Genomic DNA, 27955 nt, shown 5'->3' on the forward strand with positions numbered 1-27955 from the left:
ACATGACGTTTACAAACTTTTTGCTTTGTGATTCATTTCAACTTTGGCGGGGGAGGGGCGACCGGCACTACTTCTAGAAACTATAACATTTCTTGTGTTTTCGATTACTCCTTTTTAAATGAAATTCTGATAGTTTAACTAGTTAGGCTGAGCTATAAGTGAGCAGAGGCTTGAGTGCAGAGTGCATCTTAAATAGGGAGGGGAAAAAAAGAGCATATAGAGCGAGAGCTGATAAATTTTGTGTATGCCATCAAAATATTATAAAATAAACAGGCTCGAGAGCCCCAAAAGGGTTTCAGCTTGAATATTTTGTCCTTGTGACTCTGTGGTTGTTTACTTCCAACTTTATGTATTTTAGATCACATAGCTTATGTGATCTAAAATACATAAAGTTGGAAGTCAACAACCCTAGAGTCAAAAATGTTGTCATATAAATGCCGAGAGGTGTAGGGACATTTTTTTCAAGATTGATGCTTTGGAAAAAATTACACTGGCGTAATGGGTGTTTTTACTTGTATGGGGAATAACTCGACGGGACCAGAAACTTCCCATATTAAATTGAGCAAAGGATTCAAGTTCAAGAGTCAGTGAATAATTTCCTCTTTAATGTTAAAAGCTGCGAGACTTCAAAGTATTTGGTCGTGTATTTTTTAATATTTATCATTTTGCACTGTACATGCTAATGCAGTAATGCTATGCACTGCTGCACTGCAGATATTCTTGCCTTAAAAATATCTGAAGGGCGCCACCATGAGGCTGGATGGATCCAATGACTAAAAACAACAAAATGAAAGTCCGTGTCGACTGCTTCAGTTTATGCAATATTTATTCTTAAAAATCGTTTTAACAATGAGGATAAATGAAAATGTCTTGATAGAGGGAAGCCGTGTTGTGTTTGTACCTTACAAAGAACACCATGTTCTCAGGTAATATATGTACGATTGCTTACTAAGTTTACTACATCATTCATATTCACGACATGATTTAGGCTTTTTAGCATTTTTTTCAGCTAGCATGCGATTGCAATAATTTACAATTTCTTTGCATTGCACCTGCACTGGCCAATGATATATTGATCAAGGCCAAACGATATAACTTACACAAATTTGTCTCGGATAATTTTCCGCCACCAATTTATCCCCCCTTAATTAACTACAAAACCACTGATTTTTTTTGTTACATTAAAAACAAAAGATAGAAGTCATTTTACATAAATTATCCTAATTTTTTTACAATTTTTTGCACAATCATAAAAATAATATTAATTGTTAGCTCCAACACTAGTGTGGCTTGTGGAATTTCGACATACTGAATGATCGAATCCCCCCGCCAGCCTAATTTGCTATCTCACAATGGTGATTGATTGGAATTCCGTTAAAACAGTGTTAATATCTCTGAAAATCAGGATAACCCAGGCAAGAGTACATATATCACAGTGTTTGTGCTCGTTCAAACAAGTGTGTTGCATAAATGAAAAGGTTAATTTCTTTGATATGTTTTTTGATGACATGTTTTTTAAACTTTATCCCCAGATACAATGGCTGGATGCAGTCCGAAGTGTTGCAACAATTGACAGCGTCTGAGCCCCTGACTCTTGCAGAGGAATATGAAATGCAAAAGAGCTGGCACCTCGATGAAAAAAGTGGCTATTCCCCTTTAATTAATACACAATCTTTCCTTTAGTCTACAGCTACGTCCCTCCTCCTCCTGGTGGCTGTCGGGAGGCGGGTTACATTATCACAACTTCGGCTACGGCTGTTGCTAAAAGTGTTGCTTAGGATGTCCTGTACCTCAAGCATGATGGCACAGAAATCTAACTATTGCACTTCTACGCAAAATGTACAGAAGATAAATTTGTTATCACATACGCGTTCCTGGAATATGCAAAAATGTAGCTTGTCTGGGTCCCAAATCCACCTTGGCCTTCAGCCGCATAGGCAATACAGCCCTCGTCCTCGTTGGATATGGGTCGCAGAATCGTTACATTTAAACGTATTTCACCACTAGCGCTAGTGTGATAAACAACAAAAACAGATCATCAGTAACTTGTTTTTCTGAAATTATGGTTGGGAGAGCTCTAAAGATTTGACTTACATTTTTTTTTAATATGCTTATTTTCACAGAGTGCACATTTATTCTTCTTGAGAAAGACAAATGGCAAACTCCCGAGTGTCCAGAAACAGGTTCGTAAAGACAACAGGTATAAGTTAAAAAGAGACTAGCAATGAAACACAGTTTTTTCTTTTTTGAATAAAGCATTGTATACTTGAGGGAAAAAAGAAAGAGAAAAAAAAGAGTGCTCTGGTATGGCAAAGGTCGTCGATTCAAATCCCACTCGAGTGAAAGGCTTATATTATATAGTGGGTTTTTTCCCCGCAGAACATACATCGATGTATGTGTAAAACCAAATAATACATGTTAAATATGCTTCGGGGATAAAGAATATTCTTTGCAATGCAAATTTAACATGTATTAAATGATTGCGGTACCCGCTGCTAGGATATAGGATTTGAAGTGCCTCTAGCTACCAGGCATTCTAGGTAAAGACATCTGCTTTAATGGCAAATTTGTTCGCAGGACTTGGGAAAGTACAGAACATGCGTCGGTGTCAAATCAAAATGATTTAATTTATCCTATTGATAATTGCCTGTTGTTGATCATTGTGCACTTTCCCTTAAAAACATGCAACTTGACACATGGTTAAAGTAACACAATACACAAATTTTAGTCCAGGGGCCACCAGTAATTGCCCCTCATATGGCAGCCGTCTTGGATTTCAAAATGGCCGCCATTTTTTGACTGTTTGGTTAAATATCTCCTTATCTAGTACAGATATCGAGACAGTACTTCAAACTCATCGGGATATTCAGTGTTATTGGATGCTGGCTACAGGAAGTCAATTTGTCGGTCATCTGTATTTATATGACTGCTCCAAATCCTCAGTAATTCTTTGCCCAAAATTTTTGCCCTTTGTATACATCGATGTAGATTGCATGTGCGGTGATGTTAATCTCTACTGCATTGATTCAGACGATGACGTCCGTACAGCGGAGATAGAAATCATGATTGCAGGTAACCTTCTTTCTTAATTTCGTTGAGTTTTTTTTTTTTTAGCACTGAAGACGGTGTAGATAAAAACAGCTCAAAGAGACTCTGACATGAGCAGAAAATGTTGATACCAAAAGATTTCAGGAAATCAATGACAAAACAATGGACTGGCAATTCTTCTTTTACTGAACCAAATTTGTTCTCTTGTTCTTTTTTTGCTTGCTTGCTTATTATAGCTCTTTGGAAATTGCTTGCTTTATTTATTTATTTTATTGCTATAATATATTTCTGGTAAAGAAACTAGGAGGCCTCAAGTGAACTTAATCACTGTAGCGCCTAAGCCTGAGGCTTGGGCAAAATACATGAACTTTTCTAGGGCTGAGAGCTTTATTGCCCAAAGCCGAACTGTTTTTACTATTTTTGTTTGTTTTGCAGATACGTCATGTAGAAGGAAGGGAATTGGACAGGAAGCTCTACTTCTAATGATGCAGTTTGGTAAGAGTTTAACATGTGAATGTGATTTTCTTTGAAAGAAAATTGTTAAAGATTCCGACAAAAGCTTTTTAGTTTTTAATTAACACACATTTGTCATTTGTGCCATTTGTGAGGGGACTTTGTCCTCCGAGTGAGACATTAAGCCCTAGGTCCCATGTACTAAGGATGGTAGCGGCAGCTTAAAAGTCCCAGAACACTTTTCATGTAGGGATTTTATAACCCCTGTGTTTCTGTTTCACATTATAGCAAGCACCCTTCTTTGAACAGGTATCCTCAGGGTTGCGAGCTACACTGAGTTACTTAATTAGTGCACTTATGAGGAATCCTTTACCAGAAGAACATTATAATATTTTTTTTTATTATATTTTTATTCCAGGGGTGACTAAACTCCAGATGTGCAGATTTGTAGCCAAGATTGGGCTCCAAAATGAGCCCAGTCTGGCCCTTTTCAAGAGGCTTGGGTTCCAAGAAGTAAGTTCCAGTTTCTGTTGCTTAGAGACAAAGTACAAGGTTTATAGTTACCAAAAATAAGTTTAATTGTTCCAATCTGATAGCTTATACTGTCAAAGTCTGGAAAAGTATAATCTGGAAACCCCTCAAAGATCACTTTTAAAGATAGAGTCAAGGTTTGTTTGGTCAAGGTAGTGCTGATTTTGAACTCTGTGCTGCGGTACAAATTCATGTTCTTTCAAATAACATGGTTAATGAGTTACTGTATCATAATCTGAAATATGTTACTATTTTATTTTAGGAGTCTGTGAGTGAAGTCTTTCAAGAGATGACCTTGCACCTGGACATAACAGAAGACGTCAGGAGTGAACTGAATACAAAAACTATACATATGGAATGCAAAGTCTACGAACCCAAAAGGTGATGATGAGGTGCTCCACACACAATGCTTGGGTCAAGCCAGATTTCAACCCCAAGTCAAACACATCATCACTTTTTGGTCAAAAAGTAAAATAAATGCAAAAATTGTAATTGTTAAATGATTTCTTTCAACACAACACCCCTCCAGTTATGAAATGGTAAAGCCTTCCGCCGCCCTCGGGTAAACAACTCCGTATAAGGGAATGCTGTGCGCGTCGCGCATAATGTGGTACAACTGTTTCAGCCGTTGCTCTCGACCAATAGGACTGAAGAAACTGTCTTATAAGAACAGGTGTAAGGTCGCGTGTCACGTCCATGAATTAACACTTTTTACCGGTCATAAACAAAGGTTTATACACACCCACGTGACGCACTCTCCACCAATAGGAATAGAGAAACTGTCTGAGGTATTTATGAATTATGGTTTATAGTATGCATTCGTCTTAGGAAAAAGAAACAAACTACTCCGTAAAAGTATCTTTCCAGTAGTAAAGTTTATTACAAATTTCTGTCTTCATGCATAAAGTATGTTCCTATAAGGAGCAATGACTAGTTCAAAATTTAAATCACAGATCTGTATGAAAATACTACTTAACTGTTCAAAGGCATAGTGATACTGCAATTTATACATATATATAGACCCCCTGGATGAACCGATGTCAAAAAGATTCTACATCTCTAGGGGGTCAGCTTCATCTTGCAGGTAACTGAAAGAGCAGTGCTATACCCAAACAGGAAATCCCCAAACCCCCTAGCTCCTTGTTTTCAGTGATTTCTATAGATTGTTATGACGAGTAATGGTGTGTTGATTCGTTGGCATTTCAAGTTACTTTATATGCCACACACAGATCATTCTCATTTGGTTGGTGGAACACGCATCATGTGTCATCCATTATGTTGCCATTATACATTTACTGCTGCACCCAAATATGCATATTTCTTTGACCCCTGGGCAGCATCATTTCCAAACCAATCATTCCCGCCGATGTATTCAAACGAGGCAAGGTCCTGTCATGGCGGACAAGGATGATGTCTACATGTTTATTCTGAAAATATTTCAAATGAAAAGGATCTGTGTGTTACATAAAACAAAAATAATGAATGCAAATCGTTGGTTCATTGTCGCAGAATATAATCGCTCTGTGAAATCTAGATTGTTCCATTAATAGTCTGCAACAATGCACTCGAATGCATCCATCATTTGTACAATATTGCACCTGTTATCCCACTAACATTACAATAATAGAATGCAAGACTTTTGGTCTTGGTCTTACGGAAATCTTTTGTCTTCTCACAAAGTACATGTTGAAAACCCATAGCAAAATTTGAAAAGTTTGTCTAGTGTTTCACCTTTTTCCCGACAAATTGTTAAGGCTAAAACAATTGGTCCAAAACTCTTCTTGAAAATCGAGGTAAATACAACATAACCTATTTCAACCGGATCGTTATGCTGCCGGTTTCTAGCACCCTTAACAAACAGCTCAAATTTACAAAGATTTAACAAAAATAAAATTTCACAGAATTATTACAATGTATAGTCTGAAAGACATGCATTTAACTTTAAAGTTTTCATACACAAATATGTTAGAAACAATCTAGATCTGTTTTGTGAAAATGCAGACGAAACTAATTGGTTATATTTGCTCAATTTGTCCAAGTTCAGAATATGCTAAAAAGACAGAGAAACTGAAATGCAAACATTAGTTGGCTTAAATTGTTAAGGTTTGATGGTTAAAAATGAATCATTCTCAACACAGAATGAAACGTTTTTAAAAAACGTTACATGACCTCTCTGAGCTCCTCGTCTCCTGATATGCACGAGGGTAAACAAAAACAAAGTTAGACTGAAATCAACATTGAAAAATACTAATAAATTCAACAAAATATTTTCAATGATCATGAAATAAATAAAACACATGTATATATTTTTAAGAAAGCTCAATTTTTTTTCAAGAAAAGTGGACATCTTGCACATTTTTGCTGGTTTATAAAGACGTTTGTTCAGACAGTTCTCAGTGAATTTTAACCACTTCACATCAGTATTCTGAATAAAAATATGTGCCTACTTGTGGTATTGTTATTTGTGTAGGTTCTTGAGTAATCATTTTGTTTTGTAAATACCATTACCTTAATGGAACTTGACAAAGGACTTGACAAAGGAAAGACAACAAAGGGTTCTCATAGGGTGCGCTCTATTAGCTTCCCCGTGTCGACCCTACAGTGCTCTTTCAAGTGAGCCCTGACAAGAGCTTATCGAACAATCACTACCCCTCTTGTGGTGATGCCATGTACCTCTCGGGCAAGCTCCTAGTGACCCACTCCACAAGCAGGGCACTTGGGGCTGACCCGGGAGAGCTAATCGAACGCACCCATAACTAGCTCAAGGATTAGTCCGCTGTTTAAAACCCTTAACAAAAAACACACAACAAATACCTAAGTCAGGGGTCATGACATGTTTAAATCAGAACAAATATTACTGTTCAGAAACTGCAAAAATACATTCCATTGTACACAGCAGAGATACAAGATTTGTTAAATGTACCTTAAAGCTTAAAGGCACTGGACACTATTGATAATTATTCAAAATAATTGTTGGCATAAAAACTTACTTGGTAACGAGCAAAGGAGAGCTGTTGATAGTATAAAACATTGTGAGAAACGGCTCCATCTGAAGTAACATAGTTTTCAAGAAAGAAGTAATTTTCCGCGAATTTGATTTCGAGACCTCAGATGAAGAATTTGAGGTCTCGAAATCAAGCATCTGAAAGCACACAACATCAAGTGACAAGGGTGTTTTTTCTACCATTATTATCTCGCTACTTCAACGACCAATTGAGTTCAAACTTTCAAAGGTTTGTTATTTTTTGCATGCACATGTATGTCGAGAAACTGTACACAAAGTGAGAAGACTGGTCTTTGACAATTACCAAAGGTGTCTAGTGTCGTTAACCATCAGACGGATTGAACAAATAAAGATTTCAAATTAACTATCAGCAACTGCAATGAACGGTATGGTATAAACATGCAATGTAACAAGTTTTTGCTGCAGGCAATCCCCCATGAATTTCATGACCTGCACTTTTTTTCCAATCTATACAGCTTTCAAAACATATCTTGCATGATCTAGGCTGTGCCCTTTCACGTGTCTTTTGCCGATAAAAATAGAAGCGAGAAAAAACTCAAACTTTAATAAATCTCTGATTCTCGTGTACATATTTAAATCTGTACAAAAATTGCATGGATATACAAGATGGTGAAATTCAATTAATCAATTGAAATGAAATCCCTTAGTTTTATTCTACTCTAAATTATATAAACTTGCATAATTATTTGTTCGGAGTTATCTTAAGTAGTTACATTTGTTTTTATTTTATTATCATTACCAATAGTATTCTATTACAGTGAAATATAAACAATATTATACATTGTAAAACTGGAGACATTTGTGTGGAATTAGAAAAATATAACAAAAGTGAAAAAATATATTATATGCAGCTTTCCTGCTGTTTGTTTACATTTGTTTTTGTTTTTGTATAAAGCCCCCTAAGCAAACATTGAGTGGGCCACCACAAGTCATAACAATGTAAACTTAAAGTAATTTTGGCTGGTAACCTGTTCCTGTTAAGCAATACTCTTCTGTGCTTAGCACATTTTTGTGCTTACAGGCTTTATGAAATTGGGCCCTGGATACTGCAAGCAATGATTTATCACGGTGTGGCCATCTTGATTTTACGAATATATTAAATCCAGTTTAGTATTTGGGTGTTGACACATCATTGTAAAATCACTTCTTTCTAAAAAAACAAACACACAAACAAACAAAACTCGAGTTGTCTACATGGTCTAAGGTTAGTCCCCCAAAAATTCCTACACCGAAATTTCCCTATTTTTTAAATATTTTTTTTCTTCAGATTTTTAAGATTATGTGTTTTACAAAATATAGAAAAGCCAGAGAGGTTATGGTCTCGTAACACTTATGGATATTTTCACAAAAATCTAGTCCTGCTGGGGCTGCCTGCCTCTCATGTTGACATTGTGGTTATAAAATCTGCACAATGCTGCTGCTACAACCTTGCATAAAACAAATTCCATTAAGTTTTAGGATTTTTTTTTATGAAATCATTTTCCCTCCATCATTCTGGAGAAGTTCATGAAGAACCTTTTTTTATTATTTAAAAAATGCAGTTATTATGTGCTTTTAAACACTGTATCATAGCACCTGTTACTAATGATGTTCATTGGGCGTTCCTAAAACCATCTCAACCCCTTTGGAGTATGCAGCATCGGCAGCAAATGGTGGGCACACATTGCTAACACACCATCACACTCCGAGGTTATGATTTATAAGCAGTTATAGATCTATATCACGGTGTGGTCATTTTGATTTTACTTCATTCCAACTCATTGTAACCAATCTGAGACTGGACGAAATAATAGTCTGGTGCCATGTTTGCGCACTGTATGTTAGCATTCATTACCGTTATGGAAACGGGTCGATTTCACAAAGAGTTAGGACTAGTCCTAACTTAGGACTAGTCCTAGGAGATATACAAATTGCATGGAGAGTCCTAAGTTAGGACGAGTAACTGGTCCTAACTCGAGATAAGACTAGTCCTAACTCTTTGTGAAATCCACCCCGGGTAACATAACCAAGATGGTAACAGCGTGATAAAGGTTTTTTTGTCAGGTGACAGGCTTAATGATGCGAGGGTAGTGTCCTGAGCAGGATTCAAACAAACTCTCTGATGACTCTGCCACCAGATATTTTAGTTTGATGCTCTGAACCACCGGACCATGGCCCACTATAATTTGTATAAAAAAGTCCTATTCACTACATAATGTTTATTTATTATATGCACACAGAAAGCTGCCAATGATGGCGTGCAAAACACAAGCATTTTGCAATGAAGAAATACTGAATTATCCAAATGTCTTACTGCATAATAATTAGTTTTGTGTTTGAACAAAGACAAATTGACTGGAGCGGGATTTGAACCAACGACCTCCAGATTAATGTACCTGCGCGCTACCAACTGAGCTATCTAGCCTTAAGTTGGCAGTCTCCCTATCAGTCAATGTCTTTAATCAGGGGTAACCAGTATATAATTTACTTCATATTTACTTCAATCCAGACGGTTATTATCTAGTTTATTTTAAGACTATGTAAAAAATGCTGGTCTTGGAAGCACACCCTTAAGCTTGAATGCCGATCTCCCTGTTGATGGCGAGCATCCAATCTCCGCGTTCCGTTTTCGTCTCAGCTGAGAAGAAGAAATCCCGTCCGGGCGTCTTCAAGGTGAAGGCGAAGCCTTGTTCAAGCTTGCCTGGGGGCACACCATCGATACACTTGTACTCCTTTGTGTTCATTAGCTTCACTGTTTTCTTGCAGACATCATCCTGTGAGGTCATAAAGGTCAAAGGTCATGGTTAGAATGGTAAGAGCAACAACTACCAAATGATAGAACTATAGGCCCTAATGAGTTCAACTAAGGTTATATATTGAATTTATTTGATTTCATTTATTTATCTTATTACACAACCATTAGCTACAATAACTGGACGACTAGGAAGCGAATAGTACAGTTTTCGAAAAACACAAAATGGGGTAAACCCAGACAATCAGGGACTAAAAGCCCAATCCAAATAAAAGGCTTCCGGTCTAAAGTGGGATTTGAACAACAGTGGTTCACAGAGGTGGAAGACAGGGAACATTCACTAAGCCAACCTGATCCCAAATCCATAATATACAAATCCATTAAAGACGTTACTTCGCATCTTATAGCTATCATTGCTTTGATGCTGCTATAATATAATCATATAATTACATGCACTTATAATGGGTGCCATCTACATCTACCTAGTGTCCAGACCCTATTTCAAGGCGCAGCACATAAAATACATTACAAGCAACAAACAAGCAAATATACAAATCTACAAGAGAAATAATAATACTACAAGAGAAATATACAAATCATAAAGTCAACAAATCAATACACATTTTTATTATTAGTTATGATACAAGCTTAGTGGAATACAGAACAAATTATCGCTTCTGCGTCCCTAAACCACATACAAACAATGGACCCTTTTCATGAATAGGCTAATTACATTTACGCTCTCATACAGACCCTATTGGTTGGCAAACACCAAAGAGTTGTGCACTAAGCAGAAGCGCAATCGCATCTGCCTGCGCGTCTGCCTCACATGGCAATTCGCTGTGTACACAACAGCGCAATGTTCCCTCATTTTTGCCAACCAAAATTTTAGTGCGCATGCGCTATGTGCAACTTCCATATTTCACGAAAGGGGTCCATTATGTATCATTAACAAACAGGGGCCAATTTCATAGAGCTGCTTAAGCAAAAAATTTGCTTAAAAAAAGTACAGTCAATATATATAAAAGTACAGGGACATTCCAAAAAGCGGGTGCAAGTCAAGCAACAGCCTACAAAGTGAAACAAAACAATAGCTTTACTATAGACAAATGAACACCTTCATGTAAAACAACTAACAATAAAAATAAGGTTTTTAATATTCCATTGATAAACACAAGACAGGCGGACGGACAAGTCAGGTCTTAAGTTTACTGGCCTGACGCAAAAATCAGGCCTCAGACCTGCGGTCCAATGTTTATTTCGAGCCCTGCCCCTTCATCTTTTTTGGCCTACTTACCAATGGCATCTCGTAGTAAGTGATCCGTTTGTAGGTAAGGACCACCCAGCGTTTCCTGAAGGCTTCGTTCCCCTTGGAGCCTGTCTTATGCAGCCAGCCTTCCTTCAATATATCCCCTCTATCAAGGATCTGATTGACCTGTGAATCAAACCATTAATAATAATTTATTATTTAAAAAAAGCCTTCCATATCACCAACATCACAAAGCGCTGTACAATTGAAACCATTAAAATACAGACAATTTTGAAAAAAGTTGGTGTGTCAGAATTCAATTGAAGTCAACATTTATTTCATACTATTCTCAAAGTATAACATACATACAAAGTATAACATCATCATCATATACATCATCATTACATAGATTAGCAAAATGATAAGCACAGAAGTTGGAGGGGGAGAGTTTATCTATGTACATGTAGACCAAAATAAAGAGAATATGAGGCTGTCAGATTAAAACTCTTGCTCATCTTAATTCCATACTTTTGATTTCTTCTCTCTTTTGCCGTTTCCTAAAGCGCTCTAAGAATCAAGTGTAATTTCGCTATGTAAAACAAAAACTTTGTTAGTATTATATAAGTATCATTATCGTTATTATTTTAGATATAATAAGTTGACATATTTCAACGTTGAGAGGGCAAGGCCATTTTCAGTCTAGAAAAGGCACTTTCACTTTCAGTTATGGGTACTTCCATCGTTGTTCTATTATTACCTTTTCTGAAGAAAAGTGTAAGGGCACAAAGGTCTACCCAAACCAAATAATACCCAACAGCAAAAAAAAGTAGCTGAATCTGAAAAGCCCATTCTATCCCTCCCTTGAAAATATAAACAGCAAGATTGCACTAACCTCTTCGTCAGTTCGACCAGCAGGGAATGCCACCATCAGACGGTTGTATTTCATGTAACGAATTGCATTGTACCAGTCAACTATTTCCTGGATGAGAAAAGAAAATGGAACAAAAAACAAAAACACACAAAATAATGTAGGGGGAAACCAAAAATAAATTGAAAAGAGCAGGATTTGAGCAGGGTCAAAGAAATTGTATCGCACCAAATTGACATTTTCCATTTTTTCCCACGTTAACATACACATGGTTAACATATACATGGTAATTTACAACTCTAAATCAAAATATGTATTTCTGTTTCATTTTCAATTCCCTTACATGTATATTTTGCCAGAGTATAACAGAGCCAAAAATCTCTAATAATAATAATAATTAACCATTCTTATATAGCGCATAACACATAGAAATCAAACGTGTCCCTAAGCGCTGTTGAGAAAAACACAACAGAATACAAAGACAAGATGTACTGGGTAACAAACAAATGGATGAATTAAATGTTAAATAAGTGCGTCTTTAAAGCAATCTTGAACTTAATAGTGGAGTCAATGTTTTTTATGTGTTCCGGGAGATTGTTCCATAAGGTAGATGCAGTGTGAACGAAGCTGCGTTCACCATATGATTTGGTCATCACTGGTCTTGGCTTATGGTCAAGGGTTTTACAGATAAAACAATCTCTTAAGGATGAAGGGAGGTACACAGTGCTAAGGTTTTAGACAAGATTTGCTTAAAGGGTCTCCAAATAAGCTGGAAATTTAACAACTTGGTGTCCAAAGTGTTCACTCACAATATATTTACATGCAAACGACATATAAAATAGGGTGTACACATTTAAACCAGGGTGTCCAAAAAGCACCAATGCACCCCTCTGCTATAACTATGCACAGTGTGCAGGGTCCCAGACTAACCTACCTTGCCAGTGTCGGTGTACACAAAGATGTTACGCAGCTCGCCGCTCTTCAGCTCAAAGTAGAGCTGCATGCCGTTGGGGTTACCGACCTTATCAGGACAGAAAGCAACATTGAGGCAGTCCAGGGGGATGATTGCCTTTGGTTCTTTAGCCTGAAACAAAGTAAACAACATCAAATTTAAGACAATGGAAAAGGACATTACTAACAGAGTATTCACAAATATGTTTTTGGATATTGAAACTTTGAGTTGCTCGCTGCCAAAGGGGAAAATGATATTCACCATTAACGTCCAGACTTTTTTTGAGATGCTCCTTATGAAAATAAGGTCTAAAACTATTTCTTACTCCACATGGCAAACGAAAGGGTTCAACAAATTAGAGGGTTCTCTAGAAAGGGACATTGGTATTCTTTCCAATAAAGTGGCCGAAGGTGACATTGAGTCAGTTGATCTCGTAAGTGCCAAACAAGCTGATCTGGTAGATGTTCGTAAAATCAAAATGGATGGTGTACTCATAAGATCTAGAACACGGTGGATGGAATGTGGAGAAAAACCATCCAAGTATTTTCTGAATATGGAGAAACGTAGTTTCGTTAGTAAATCTATCAACTGTGTTGTTAATGATGCAGATTCCAGATTGACCAAATCTAAAGAAATTCTTTCCGAAGTCAGGAATTTCTACAAAAGTCTGTATTCTCATCAAGAAGTACTTGAATCCTTTAAGTTTAATTGCAACATTAGAAGATCCTAGACAAAACACTATAGAGAACCAGTCAAAATACAGCCAAGTGGTCCGGCTGGCTAGTTTACTCTTGAAAAGCATTTTTATTTCACATGTTTTGAATGACATGGACTAGTAAAATTGCTGTCTTATTTCTAGTCCCTGAAATCCTGTTATGGGCCATCAAATCCAAATCCAAATATTTGATGGATTTTATAGTGCACAAAGTTCTAAAGCTTGTACAACATTGACACATGTGTATACTGATGTGGAAACTTGACTAATGGACAAAACACAATGCAGTTAAAAGTAAAAAAAAAAAAAAAAACTCAACTGCACAGCTGTTATGTTAAAGGGTCAAGGTAAATGTTTGCTGTGACACAATGAACTCTTTCTGTTTCCATGAAACCTTGCAGGGCATTTCCACTTCCACCCACTGTAGTATCATCATTTCCCTCAGATTACAAAATATACTGTACATATAGAAAAATAAACTGTTTCAGCTGATATAAAATCAAAGTGAAATCCTTTTATTTACCAAGGCTGTTTCCTGACACACTTGTTATGAGACCTACATGTATGCCAGGGCTCGATATTTATACTGGACCAGTGTCAAGCCAGTTAACTCAAAGACATGACAAGTCCGAAGCTCTTTTTTGGTCTAAAAAAAATTATGTTCAAATGTTGAGTTTTAATAAATATCTTTCAATCCTGCTGCTGAATATGACCCATGATAAAACAGAACAGATAAATCTGGTTACTGTTTGTTCAAATGAAACAGTTTAGATGATAAAATTGCTTTCTCATTTTGATTCTAGTTTCTTTTTATTTTGATTCTGGTCTAGTAAATAAAATCCCATTTTAAAAATAATCAAGAGCTACAAGTCCTGCAGTCTTGTGAAACTTTTGAGAAAAGTAAGTACAGAGATACATGTATGCTGTTTTTCCATAGTAACAGGGTGTGCAATAAGAGGCACTACCAAATAATCTCTTTGGCAGTACTTCAGAAACAATCATCAGCTACACAGTCCAATATTCTCCTGAAGACCACACAGCATTCCTGATCGAAACGTTGAGTTGTCAAACCGCCGGTTCTTCTCAAAACCAACCGTTTTTCTCAGAACCACCGGTTCCTCTCAGAACTACCACTTCCAAAAAGAGATTATGGTGTCACCGCAAACGTCACATAATTGAACTTGATTGACCGTTTGGAGAACTATGAGAGTTCATGTTCTTAGGGTGAAACTAGAAAAGGACTTGAGTTTGTTTTGGAATACAATGAGGGGTTGACATAGACTGTGTTAGCCTTGCACGTATTCCAACATTGAGACCCATGAAAGTGTGAGGGCTTGTTTCCTTCAACCCTTGAAGCAATGGCCAAGCGGTTAAGTGCATCAGGCTCACGTTCTGGTTGCTGAGTCAAGGGGGGTGTGGTTTTTTTTTTACTTTGCTTTTTTTTTTTTTGGGGGGGGGTGTTTACTATGTCATTATTTTAAATCATCATCATAATTTTTGTTGTCAAGGCACTTTTGATCTTTTTTGTATGGAAAATGCGCAGTAGTTATCATTATTACTATCATTATTATTATTATTATTATTATTATTATTTTTATGTTGAACGAGACAATTAACGTTAAATTCTCCATTAACCAGGGGTAAATGGGAACTTGTGAGGACTTGTGAGTTTGGTTCTTGTGATTGATTAAGCTTAGTGTGCTACATGTTAAGCAGCACTAGTGTATTACTACCTAGGGAGCTGAGAAGCTGAGATAATTTAAGGATTTAAATAAATGGCCCAGTTACCAATAATGCTTGAAGCGCAATGATCATTCTCTTGAATTGCGCTATTGACCCCTTGCACGCGCTTCACACGCGGCAACTGATGCCACGCTCACCATGTTGGTGGGCAGTTAGGTTTACGTGTAATAACGCTGCGTCACCTAAAATGTGCACTTCACTGCATAACGCAGGGCATAGAATTATATATAATACGCACAGTGAAATTGCCCACCAGTATGGCGCATTCAAGATTTTTCTGATGATGACATCAGGTTAAATGGGTCAATATGAAAGAAAACTGTCAACTATAATGTAAACAAGCCGCCCAAAATGGTCCCACAAATGTTCAAATACATGTGAGACTTTGCACGATCTGTTTAAAGAAAGAGAAAGGTAGCTAAATATTATTACTATTTGCAAAAGGAAAAGACACCCATGGGCGTTGGCTTGGTTGATGGGACGCCTGCACAACACTTACATCTGTCCTATTGTAGTATTTGATCGTGAAGTCATTTTCTGAGAGGACAAACTTTCTCTCCATGAAGTTCTGTTTGTCCTTCAGTTTCTTCCACATCATCCCTGTCATTTCCGAACACCGAAACTTCTGCAGGCTGATGTTGATAAATTCTTGTCGTTCGTACTTTCCACGGATCCATTGCTCTCGTACAACCCTAAGAAAAACAATCAAAATGAAAGAGAATTGAAAACAACATGTGCGTATTATGATAATCCAAACATTCTGTTGTGTCTGTACAAACAATTTAAAAAAAACTAATTTCAATTTTTTTTATGTTGGCGTAAACATGTTTTATTTTTATTTTTTATATATCGTTTATGTTGCCGTTTACATTAATGTTTCGGCTTTTTGTTTACTGCATTGCCCCCAAAAGAATGAAGTATGTACCATTTATTATTACAGCATAGTCAATATACCTTGTTACTTTTTAGAAACAGCAGAGATCACTCTAAACAATATTTTCCATTATTCACAGGTGGGAGAAAACCCACAAGATCGCAGGACTTGCACATTTGGTGCGTTTGATTAGCTTCCCTGGGTCGACCCCCCGGTGCTTACTCAGGTGAGCCCCTGACAAGAGTTAATCAAACGATCACAATCGCCCTCTCGTGGTAACGTCATGCACATCGGGTCACCCCCAAGTGACCCACTTCACAAGCAAGGCACTGGGGGCTGACCCGGGTGAGCCCCTGGAATGACGCCAAAGCTATTCGAACGCAACGGGGCCTGACCGGGGTCGACCCCGGGAAGCTAAACGAACGCACCCAATGTAACTCAAACTTTTTACTGGACCAGAATTTATTTTACTGGACCAGAACCAAAATGAACAAGCACTTAGTAGAGAAGATCTGTCCCATTTGTCTTATGTGTGTCAAGTACAAAGAAATTATACACCAAGGTATTATTATTCAATTGAAAAACACAAGACCAACAGGGGCACCGAGTACATTTATGTCCCGAGTAAAGCCTTGTCATTTGATTGGATCGTTGTAGATCACACGCATTTTCGTCCCATATCCTTTTTCCACTATGCTTCTTTCTTTGAAAAGGCAAGGGCACCAAGGCATTGTCTCCATGGTAAAGGACACCCAATGAAGAAGATATCAATTTCTACTGGAACATTTCAAGGGCACCAAGGCAGTCATCAGGGGGCATGCAGGCAAGCGCCTTCGCTGCCTCCGTGAAGTATCAGGTCTGGACTATTGCCTGCTAGACTTTTGACTAAACTACACACTAGATGACACACTACACAAACAAGTACAAAATGTCTTTAGCCTTTTTGAGATGTACATGTATGGTGGGTTAATTTAGATAATATACAAACAGATTTACCTAGAACCTAATGTAGTGTCAAAGTATTAAGTCCGCCATATCTCAAAATGGCTTATAAATTGTAGGTGGATGCCAGAGTACAATAATATCATGATAGGATTATCTTCCATAGACCAACTGGAATGTTAGAAATAAAACAAACAATGACTGTTTTGCAATTGTGAAATGGAGAGAGTATTTTTATCCATTGAAGGATGGAACATTCCATTCCTGCTTGGCTTTGCCTTGTTAAATCGAACATTTTAAATGTCAACTTATGAAAACATTATAGTCCTTGCACTCACAAACATTCTTTATTTGTGTATTGTATTTTTTCTTTATAGAAACCAAAGGGCTTCAATCAAACTTTCAAAGGAGTGAAACAAATCACTGCTTCCTATCTAATGGTTAATCTTATTCAATGAATGATCACTGTGTGAAATCTTAAATTTATTCATGCAGAGTTATCATACATGTTATCAGTTTATTAAAATAAAACTTAGGACACTGATGCTGGACCGGGATGCGTGGAAGACAACCATCAGAGTTTCCTGAGAAGGCATCGGCTCAAGACAAGACATCCTCTCGCTCAACCACTACAAAATAAAACCTTCAAGCAGAGCTGCCAACAATGCATCTTGCAGTCAGGGAGATTTTTAGAAATAAATTCAATGTTTATGAGAGCCATTATACACTTTCGGAACAGAAACAAAAATAAAAGTTCACAGATTTACAAATAACTTACAGGGTTTACAGAAGGTAATGGTAAAAGACTTCTCTATTGCTTAACATTTTTCTGCTGAGAAGCAACAACAAGCAGGATACCAGTCCCAACATGTGACAAGGTAGTTTGGCTGGTAACTTCATTCTGGTATGCAAAATTTAGCTACTTTTTGTGCTTAAGCAGCTCTGTTGTGCCCCGAGCAAGTTGCTCTATGGTTCAACAAGATCTGCAACAACTGCAGTGAAAAAGTACGTATTTTACATGTCAAAGTATGTACTTTACATCATGTACATGTACACTAGTATGTTCAACAGTTCATGGAAAATTATTAATAGTCATTGCACATTCAATGGATGAGCACAAGGAAGCAAATTGCAAATTGCACAAAATACATGTACAGTGCACTCAACGCTACATATATCATCTAGTCATGGTGGTTGACAAACAATCTTACAATCAACAGTCTGATAATTAGACAATGAACAGGTAGGGTGAGTCAGCAGGATATAAGTGAAACATAAACAATCAACAGGAACACTTTGCAAGAAGAATGTCTGCTTTGTTTATAAAAGGGCAAAGAAGGCATTTTCTTCTTGGTACAGGGCACCCTATGGCTATGAGGAAAATTTTAAAATTCTATCTATTTCAATGGCACGAAAGCATTGACAAGGGGGCATGGAAGCAATCGTCTTTGTTGCCTAACTGTGAAATATCAGGCCCGACTTTGCAAACAAGGACCACTTCAAAAAGGAGGGTATCCTTTGGTAAATTACTCCAAAAATAAAGTACCATAAAAACTTGGTAAAGAGCATTTGAGAGCTGTGAATACTATAAAACATTGTCAGAATCAACACTCTAGGACTTGTAGAGAAAGAGGTAATCTTTCACACAAAGATTTGAATCTGATTGGGTATTTTTCTTCCATTATATTATTACAATTACCAAAAGTGTACTGTACCTTTAAAAAGTAAATTGTTTGAAACCAATTTGTTAAGTAATAAATAATTTCGCTCAAAACATTATAAAAGTGGAGTATTATTGTTTCCCAGACAACTATTGGATTTGAGTGGATTTTGCTTCTTTTCTAATATTGCGGACAGGTGCTAATATTCAGGAGTCATCCCCCACTGGTTTGTGGAACATGTAAGGAAAGAATGGAAATAATTTTCAAGAGGAACTTACACACTAGGAAACTATGTCAAACTCAGTTTTGTGATTTACTCAATTTCCGATAGATATAGTCCTCATGTGAGTGTGGAAACAATTACACGTCTCTAAGTCTAACCTTAAATGTTAAAGGTGTAAATTGGCAAGTTGCGTTCAATAGGCCTACTCTTCCGAAACCAGAACAAAATTTGTCAACATCCAAAACATCCAGTGACATCATTCTGACATTAATGGGCTTGTACCCCAAATGTTCCCCTCAAGCGCCTCCAAATATTCTCAGAAAGACACAATAGCAAAGGGGCAGGGGTACACAATTATATCAATTGATCAATCGTGCACTTTTGTACAGGGATGCCCTGGTCCATTTCAATGCTAAAAGAAAATGGGGTATTCCCCAAATGTTTTCCCCTGGTGCCTCCCAATATTCTAAGAGAGACACAATATTGTGTAACCCCCCCCCCCCCCCCCCCCCCCCCCCCCGTGCTATTTAGAGGTGGTGTACACCATTATGCAAATCGGGCACCAAGTGAAGGATAACTGGTATAAAATGCAACATGTGTTTCTATTTTGCTTTCTTTCTCTTGGGTGAGGATGTGTGATACAAAATGCAGAAAATTTAGCAATGGCGGCCATCAAGTTTTTTAAAGACCTTTTCACGCTAATCTATTCTTTAGAATAACTGGCCGGCCATTCACACTTGGATCACTTCATCCCTGTCCTACCCCGGTAAATGGGATACCCAGGGAACAGCCACCCCTGCTCTGGAGAAGGGGGAAGCGTTCAACCACTGGGAACCTGGAACCTTGTGGAATAGGATCCTGGGGGGGGGGGGGGGGGGGGGCGGCACTGTAAAAGTGCTCCAGGGTAACTGTGGGGTTAAAAACAAAGAACTCCCAGTGTCTCCACATGGCTGTATACCATGGTGATCAGAGATACAGTGTAAAAAGGCTATGGTCTCTGGTGGGCCAATGATTTCAGAATTTGCATGACCGCAACCATTTACATGTTTACATATATGAACTATTTTTTTTTACCGGTAACTGTGCTTTTCGGCCTGCTTGGCCGCCAGTGCAGTGAATGAATAAGCCAGAATAATAATCATAATTTACTTTTTTAAATAAAGGTCAAGCCCTTCCTTTGGAATACCAATTAGGCCTAAATACCATCAAGTGTGTTTTTCTTGTTTTTCTTCATATTTAACAATGCATTTAAAGTAACATTGAAAAAATACAACAAACAGGTTTTACAAAACAAAACAACGTACTTCCTGAGTCAACGCCTTGAATAAATATGCAAAACAATAAAACTGACGCATCCCTTACATTCAGGAAGCCACTGTACCGTTTTTCACAGCAATGCTTGATAAAATCTATACTTGTTACCTTTCTTCAATGGTGACCAATTGTTTTTGTGTATAGAAAATGTGGTGTGATGAATATTCCATTAAGGGGAGAGTATTCTTTGGATGGTGCAATAGCTGTTACAGGTTGAGCTGTGAGCACCCAGTGAGGGAGGGCGTAATACGGGATCATTGTATTCTGTCAAGGGAACAAAAAGGTTTTTTGCTTCCTTCAAATTCCCCCTTCTCGGTGCTTAAGATGAAGAAAGGGTGTTGAATAACTTCTCATTGTCCCTTTATTTTGTCCTGGGTTGAGCATTGTGGAGTATTGGTGCAAAGGTGGTCATTTAAAAATCCAAAGCAGCATAAAACTTATAAGGATGGTCTTGCGACAATTGACAAATGAACCAATTTAATACACAAAGCATGTCAATTTATTATGAAAATAAAACATTTCACTAGGGATACTGTTTTAGTATCTGACCCTGAATCAGTATGGACAGGAAAAACCTCGAGGATCTCAACCATGTTTACAGGTCAAATTTTAACAGGAAGTACATGGTAATGGGTAGGGTTTATAGTGCGCGGTGTGGTGTGTACAACTTGTAGGCCTATACACAGAGAAAATAAATGAATCCTGAAATACAAAATACAGCATCCAAGTACTTAGTGTACAACGTGTAACCAATTTGTCAAAGTTCATGTGTTTTGCTGTTTCGGTTTTGGACAATCTAGAAGGATCAATTATGATGGGTATATATTATATTTATAACTTGTGGAGTGGTTTTGGCTACAACCAGGAACCCAATTAGGTTTTCAAACACAATGTACCAGTAGTTGTGGGTTAAGTTTTCAAGCCTTGAATTTTGCATCATGAAAGGGGCGCGGCAGTTTTCCTCCGGTAAGGGGCACTGCTATGAGTTATGAGGAAAATGGAAATTTGTATTGGATTTTTGCAAAGGGCACCACTAAGCTTGGGCGATACCCACGATATTATCGAATATCGCGATATTAATTTGGAAACGATTTCGATATCGGATCGATTTGGCTTTAATCGAAATATCGATGTATCGCGATATATCGGGATATATCATGATATATCGCAATATCAGTTAAATATCGCAATATCACGATGTATTTCCTAGCTGAGACATCTTGCACCCCATAGGTTTGGAGTAAAACCAGAAGAATAGTTCATTAGAACACCTCTCTTATGCTATGACTGTCTCTTCTACAACTTTCATTTGCAGTTTGAAGACTGATGATGTCAAATTAAATTAATCGCGATTATATCGAATATCGAGATATATTGTCGGCGATATATCGTGAATAAAATAAGTCGTTATCGCCCAAGCTTAGGCACCACAGACAAAAGGGTGTGGGTTAATCTCTATGCACTCTAAGGCCATATTTGAAACCACTGCTTGGGCTTGGGTAAGAGAGCATCAGCTTGTTTGAATTTCTGTACTGGACATTCATTCAAAGTCTCCGATAGAGCTAAAGCCGGACCGACAACCACGTGATCAAAGAAAACTGATTCCTCTATGCTGCAGCAATACACAGCTCTGTGTATAACCATATTTTTGTAGCGCACTATTATAATACCATGGATTTAAACGTACTACAACTAGTTATTTTAAAAGTTACACAAAATAAGTGGTGTTTGGTATTCACTTAAAAGTTTCCCTTGTTATTTCTTTACTTGATATCTGAAATAAAAAGTCACGTCACCCTAAGGTCATCCCCTAGCTGCCGCTTCCCAGGGACCAATTTCAAAGAGCTGCTCAGCACAAAAATTTGCTTAGCATGAAATTCCTTCCTTGATAAAAACAGAATTACCATCCTAATTTCCATGTGAGTTTCAGGATTTATAAGCAAACATCAGTAACAAGCAAAATGCAACAAATGGAAATTTTGTTGATAATCCTGTTTTTATCAAGGAAGAAATTTAATGCTGAGCAAACTTTTGGGCTTAGCAGCTCTATGAAATTGGGCCCTAGTTGTGTCATAAACTTGGGTGTGATCCCTGGCTACACGGCAGTCAAAGGTTATGACTTCAGACTGGCACCCCGAACAAACATTATGACTAAATAGGGAGACCATCAATTACATGTAGGGCTAGACAGCTCAGTTGGTAGAGTGCCGGGACTTCAACCAAGACGGGCGTTGGTTCAAATCCTGCTCTAGTTAATGTGTCTTTGTTCAACCTAAAACTATAACTAAAAAAGAGTACTTACTCAGGATCCGAAGGTTTTTGTGGTTTTCGGTAGCTGACTGGAACATCTTGTTCATACTTCTCCTTGGCTTTGAGATTGCCATTCACACCCATAAACTGATGACAAAAAGACAATAACCATCAATTATTGAAAGCTCACTCCACAATACTTACATTTTTTTAATTTAATTTTTTATTTTTATGTTCGATCAAGGCAAAGTCTGCATCGATCGAGGTAAAGTCTGCCTCAATTGACGTCACAAAAGAGGTAGGTGGAGTCACCCCCCAGGGGTCGAAATTGCCACTAGCCCGCTAGCCCGGGACTACCAGATTTACATCCGGGCTACTGCTTTTTCCAGTTTGATAGCCCGACGGGCTAGTTGAATAATAATGCAAAAATCATCATCACAAACAATAAAGAACTATGTTATTGGTGTATCTGTGTATTGTAAAGTTTGAGCCGTGACGCGAGACATAACGTGGTTTTTGGGCTACCAAAATCTTATCAGGGCTACTAAAAATTATTGGTCACTAGCCCTGCTGACTACCATGGAAATACACTTAATTTCGACCCCTGCCCCCCCAAACAACTTTCCATTTTTTACACATATAAATCGTTATAAACAATTACTCAAAAAATGTATTTTATTGTTCATAAACATACTCTAATGTGTGAAGGAAAAAATATATATTTTCAGGTGACTTTAAGACTCACCTCAACTTGATCTTCATTCCATCTATCTAGCTGTACAGATATGACTTTGCTGATGTGGACTCCAAGCTTACGATGTACTGATGCACATGGCACACATAGGAACACTCCTAGGTTGTAAGAGGACCAGTGGGCTTGTGCTACAAAATCAAAGTGACAGGAGACAAATTATTCTGAAGAATTGTCAGAATTCGACTTTAACTATTTTTCCAGTGATTTTCAGACCACAAAGCTTGTCGCGTGTCACCATTTTAGCATTTAGTGATATGGGTGAGCGGACCATTGTTATTAGTTGTGTAGCCAAGCCAACCAAAACAACACTTAAGTGTAAATGACTAGAAAACATTTATGAAATATCAACCATGTTTAATTTGTTACAAACTTTGTGACTACTGTCAGTGAATAGTTCGACTTTGAAGCAAGAAATATCTTGCTCTAATCTAAAGTTAGGGCGTCCGGCAAAATTTGTCTTTTTTCACAAAACCTCAACAAGTTTTATACCATTGGAAAGAGGTCGGCGAAAGCAAATCAATGGTGTTTATTTTATTTCAATAGCTTGTATAATGGAGAAGCTATGCTCATTTTAAACATGGCAAAGGGCGTTTTGAGTCTGTCAATTTCTTACTGATTAAAAGAGTGTGGAAACTGCTCCTGATTTATTCATTAGAGCATACCAGACATAATAAATTTGACAAAATTGAACTTGGTATTCACATCAATGGGAAAATAGGTGATAATTGTGTCTCGTTTACATATTTTAAAGCCTAATTATATATTTAAAAAAAGGTAAACAAATTAAAATACATGAAGCGTGAATATATCTCTTTTTTTCCCCATTTCAGGTACCTCAAGTCTTGAAGATTCAAGCAAGTCAGTTTCTAAGACATAAGCTGCACAATTAACCGCTACCTTGGCCTTTGAAAACTGCACTTTATGCCAATAAACAAATGCTAATAAAGAAATATGGGAATTTGTGTGGTAATTTTTTTTTATAAAAATAGTTACCAAGTATTTTATTAAAAAAAGTATCAATTCATTAGAGTAATTTTGTGTACTTCTCTGTTTATTATGACTTAAATTTTAAGCCCTTTTTTCATTTTGGAAAGTTAAAATAAACATTGCCAAATAATATGTCTTCAAATTCCGCACGAAAAAATTATTATTATTATTATTATTATTATTATTATTATTATTATTATTATTATTATTATTATTATTTTTTAATCTTATTAAACAAATAGTAACAAAAAAGTCAAGTTTAAAACATGTATGTAACCTCGAACAATGGAATGAAGATAAAAAAGGCCATCAGAACGTAATTTATTTTAACCCTCTCCGATTCTGAATTATTAAAACCAATAAATCCCGGGGCAGACGTCGTCGCCCGTTGTTTCTTATTCGGTCTGGTTGTGTATCAGCGAATTGCGCAATCTTTCAAAGACTGGTGTCCACACTCACGCGGCAACGCTTGCTGATAAGCCATTTTTAAGTCAGGGGACACGACCATTGGAATGGCAATTTGCGCAGACACAGTGTGTCGGATAGTCTTGGTTGGATTCGGAAATCAGAGAAACAGTGCGCCCTCTACGTTCATTGACTACAAGCGTGTACAGTTTTTGCCCTTGCGTGCATAGATCGAACGTTGGCTGTGTGTGACCGCGCAACACCAATGGTCTTGGAACCAAGACTATGTGTCTGAGTGCGGCAGACTGCCGCGCTGTGTTCAACCATTGACCCGATTTCGATGGGTTTTTTTAAGAACCTTCTCTATAAATTTGCTTTGCGCTTGTTTGCGATAGTTAATAAAACAAAAAAAAAGTGCATAGACACCCAGTTCAGAGTATAATCTTTCAAATAGAGTTCTGTCAAAGAACTGTAATGACCTATAAATATGACATTTTGAAGTATTTTCAGGAGAAAAATCGACATAATATGTCCGTATTTCATGTGTTCGAAAAACTGGGCAAAAATTCCATTTTTATTTAGGTGAATTATTTCAAAATAGTACCGTTGGAAAGCTGATAAAATTCTACATCATGTACTTTGGTTTCTCACATTATCTCGAAAGAAAGAGCACCCTCCAGTATTCTTGAAAATATACTTTTTGTGGCAGTCGACAAAATGGACGATCAGAAATTTAGACGCGTCAATATCTGGTCCCAAATACGCAAAAGTAAACTTAATTTTTCTATGGATTTACTTATCTTTATTCTTCTGGAATACTGAATGATTTGGACAAGGTTAACGTTTGGCGAGTTATTCACAGCTACTTTTCACACACAAACAGATATGTTTTACAAAACTGCCATTTTGACAGACTCGCTACTAAAGTAGGAGTGCCTCACAGGGTTATTACCGTTCCTCCAAAAACAGAAAACCAATAAAGCATACTTCAATTTATACGTTTTGGTTAAGTATTCCAACACTGTGTCAATAATTTAGTTTGTTTGTGAATGTGAGTTTGATCTTCCAATTGACTGTAACATTAAAAATATGTTGTATTTGTGTTTTGTTTTTTTTTGCATTTATAGTTAATGATATTTTCTGAGGGTGTGCTGCTCTTTATTATTACTACTAACTAGGCATATATATAGACCTTAAATGCACATGGCGTCATTTCAGTGCGGCACTCATTGAGGCCAAAAGGAGGTTGTTCATTGGCCAATCTATGTGCCTTTTGATTGTTTCGTCACTGTTTGACCTCAAAGATGGCGGCTGGATGACATCAATGCATAAGGTCTATTCTATGTTTTTTTCTGATTTTTAATTTTGTTTTCATACAATACTTTATAAATATTCAAGGGTGAACCTTTCCAGGATGCACCTTTCCAGGGTGCAAACACTTAATTTGTTTTATGTATCCAGCTAGCTGATGACTTCATGACTTGATTGGCATGGTTTGGATCATTTCAGTTTAAAATGACAAACAGGTCCCAATTTACCATCAAACAACCCCTCCCCTTCCTTCCAAAAGAAACAAACAAACAAAACAAGAAACCAAAAATAAAAAAGCAAGCCGTTTACATAAGGAAAGGAAAAGTCTTAAGAAAATCAAACAGCGAAGAAACATTATAAAATGCAAAGTAAAATGGGAAAAAAAAAAACCTAAAAAACTACAAAAGGAAAAACGTTACATCATCATGACTACGGTATGTAAATATGTATGTGGGTTTCCCCAAAGTTGTCGCCGTGTCTCTTGCAACATTTGAAAAAAAGTTTAATCAGAGAACTTTTTACGAACCCCAGTATTTCCGTCACCACAAACGGCTTCGTATTTAATGAAGTGTAACATTTTTATAGCAAGGCAGGAAAAGTGTGCCACACTTGATTGAACCAGTAACACTTGTGTGCTGCTAGGTGAACTTGGCACGACAAAATACAACAACGATACTCACTTGTGCTATTGACCGTTTCTTTATTTTCCGGGAGCTTGATGCTGCAATCCGCACACACATTATTACCTGGCTGTTTTATAATTTCTAACAGTTTATTTGTAGTTGGTGCTGAATACATTGTAACTTATTTATTACTAACAGTTTCGCAAATTCCAACAGTGTGACCCAACCTACACTTTACCAAACTTATGCGTAAGAAAAACTGGACTAAAAAGTACACGAAGAATCTAGTTAAGATAGCACTGGTAACCTCTCATGCACTTTCAATAGGGGCGTATCACCGTGTACCAGTGAAAACTCATTATTTCCGCATCGAAACTTTGCCCGCAGTGTACCCAGACGACTATCAACTGTTAGTAAAGAACATGGTAAAAATGGTACCAGCCGATACGAAGCAACAGGTGTCGGTTTATGAAAAGTGGTGGCGCTCTTCAATAAAACTTGGGATGGAGTTTAATAATTTCAATCTTCACCAATGATCTTCCCTGGAACAATGGATGGTTTTCGGTTATTATCAGTATTTAAAAAAAGGGAAAGAAAAAACAATTATGTTTGACATAACTGGTATAAGAAAATAATATTATTGTGCATGATAATAATATGCAATTATTGAAAAAATTAATAAAAATTAATAATATGCAATTACTTTTTTTTAATTCGACAACCTTTCTTGCATCAACATAACAAACCTGTCAATTTTTGGCTCAAGTTGCCATCGAAGTTACACTGAAAGAAAAAAAATCCACCTTTGTTCCATTGAATTGTGTGCTTTCAGATGCCTGGGAAAGGCATTATGCCTTTTTCAGATCATCCTCAGATGAATTTTCTCTAGGTCGAAAATTACCTCTTGCTATTGAACTATACTTCAAAGGGTGTTGTTTATAAAATGTTTTATAAAATCAACAGCTCTCCAATTCTTATTGGCAAAGATGATTACCACAAGTAATCTTGGGAGTAATTAATAAACTGGTGGCGATCTCATAAGAAGCAACTTGTGTTTTAGTGCATCGATCAATAATTGTCCTCGTCGTGCAAAATTACCGCTAGGTCTATTGCAAGCAAGCCCTTGGCAGCAATTATTTGGTGTGAGAAAATTTAATGAATTAAAGAGAAAGTGCATCATTTTCTGTTTTGTTCGGTGGGTGGGGTAGGCCTACGCTAAACGTCGTCAGTAAACACCACCATTTCAGTTACCAACCTGTTTTATAAGAAGAGCTGTTAATGTATAAAACACTGTGT

The 27955-nt window shown here is 37.1% G+C and overlaps 2 protein-coding genes across 2 annotated transcripts; one reads left to right on the top strand and one right to left on the bottom strand.

Moving 5' to 3' along the window:
• Positions 1–785: 785 nt before the first annotated feature.
• On the top strand, positions 786–6493 carry LOC139943904 (alpha/beta-tubulin-N-acetyltransferase 9-like). Its single transcript, XM_071940789.1, has 7 exons — positions 786–926; positions 1533–1642; positions 2124–2183; positions 2989–3072; positions 3484–3543; positions 3920–4014; positions 4295–6493. Exons 1-7 carry the CDS (start codon positions 817–819, stop codon positions 4415–4417), a joined length of 642 nt encoding a protein of 213 aa, XP_071796890.1. The 5' UTR covers positions 786–816; the 3' UTR covers positions 4418–6493.
• LOC139943903 (arf-GAP with dual PH domain-containing protein 1-like) lies at positions 4889–26941 on the bottom strand. Its single transcript, XM_071940787.1, has 8 exons — positions 26717–26941; positions 23325–23461; positions 22632–22726; positions 15815–16007; positions 12840–12989; positions 11930–12016; positions 11086–11223; positions 4889–9810 (listed from the first exon to the last, which is right to left on the bottom strand). The coding sequence occupies exons 1-8, from the start codon at positions 26832–26834 to the stop codon at positions 9607–9609; spliced, it is 1122 nt and encodes a 373-aa protein (XP_071796888.1). The 5' UTR covers positions 26835–26941; the 3' UTR covers positions 4889–9606.
• Between the last annotated feature and the right edge of the window lie 1014 nt (positions 26942–27955).

This window comes from Asterias amurensis, chromosome 11 (assembly GCF_032118995.1).
Source record: "Asterias amurensis chromosome 11, ASM3211899v1".
NCBI lineage: Eukaryota > Metazoa > Echinodermata > Asteroidea > Forcipulatida > Asteriidae > Asterias > Asterias amurensis.

Excerpts from the sequence above, each read along its gene's own strand:
- LOC139943904 (XM_071940789.1), top strand. The coding sequence starts at position 817 with ATGCAATATTTATTCTTAAAAATCGTTTTAACAATGAGGATAAATGAA. Across the intron at positions 927-1,532 it reads AAAGAACACCATGTTCTCAG|ATACAATGGCTGGATGCAGT; the intron begins GTAATATATGTA and ends CTTTATCCCCAG. Across the intron at positions 2,184-2,988 it reads TCCCGAGTGTCCAGAAACAG|ATTGCATGTGCGGTGATGTT; the intron begins GTTCGTAAAGAC and ends ACATCGATGTAG.
- LOC139943903 (XM_071940787.1), bottom strand. The coding sequence starts at position 26,834 with ATGTATTCAGCACCAACTACAAATAAACTGTTAGAAATTATAAAACAG. Across the intron at positions 23,462-26,716 it reads AGAAACGGTCAATAGCACAA|CACAAGCCCACTGGTCCTCT; the intron begins GTGAGTATCGTT and ends TTGATTTTGTAG. Across the intron at positions 12,017-12,839 it reads TGTACACCGACACTGGCAAG|GAAATAGTTGACTGGTACAA; the intron begins GTAGGTTAGTCT and ends TTTCTCATCCAG.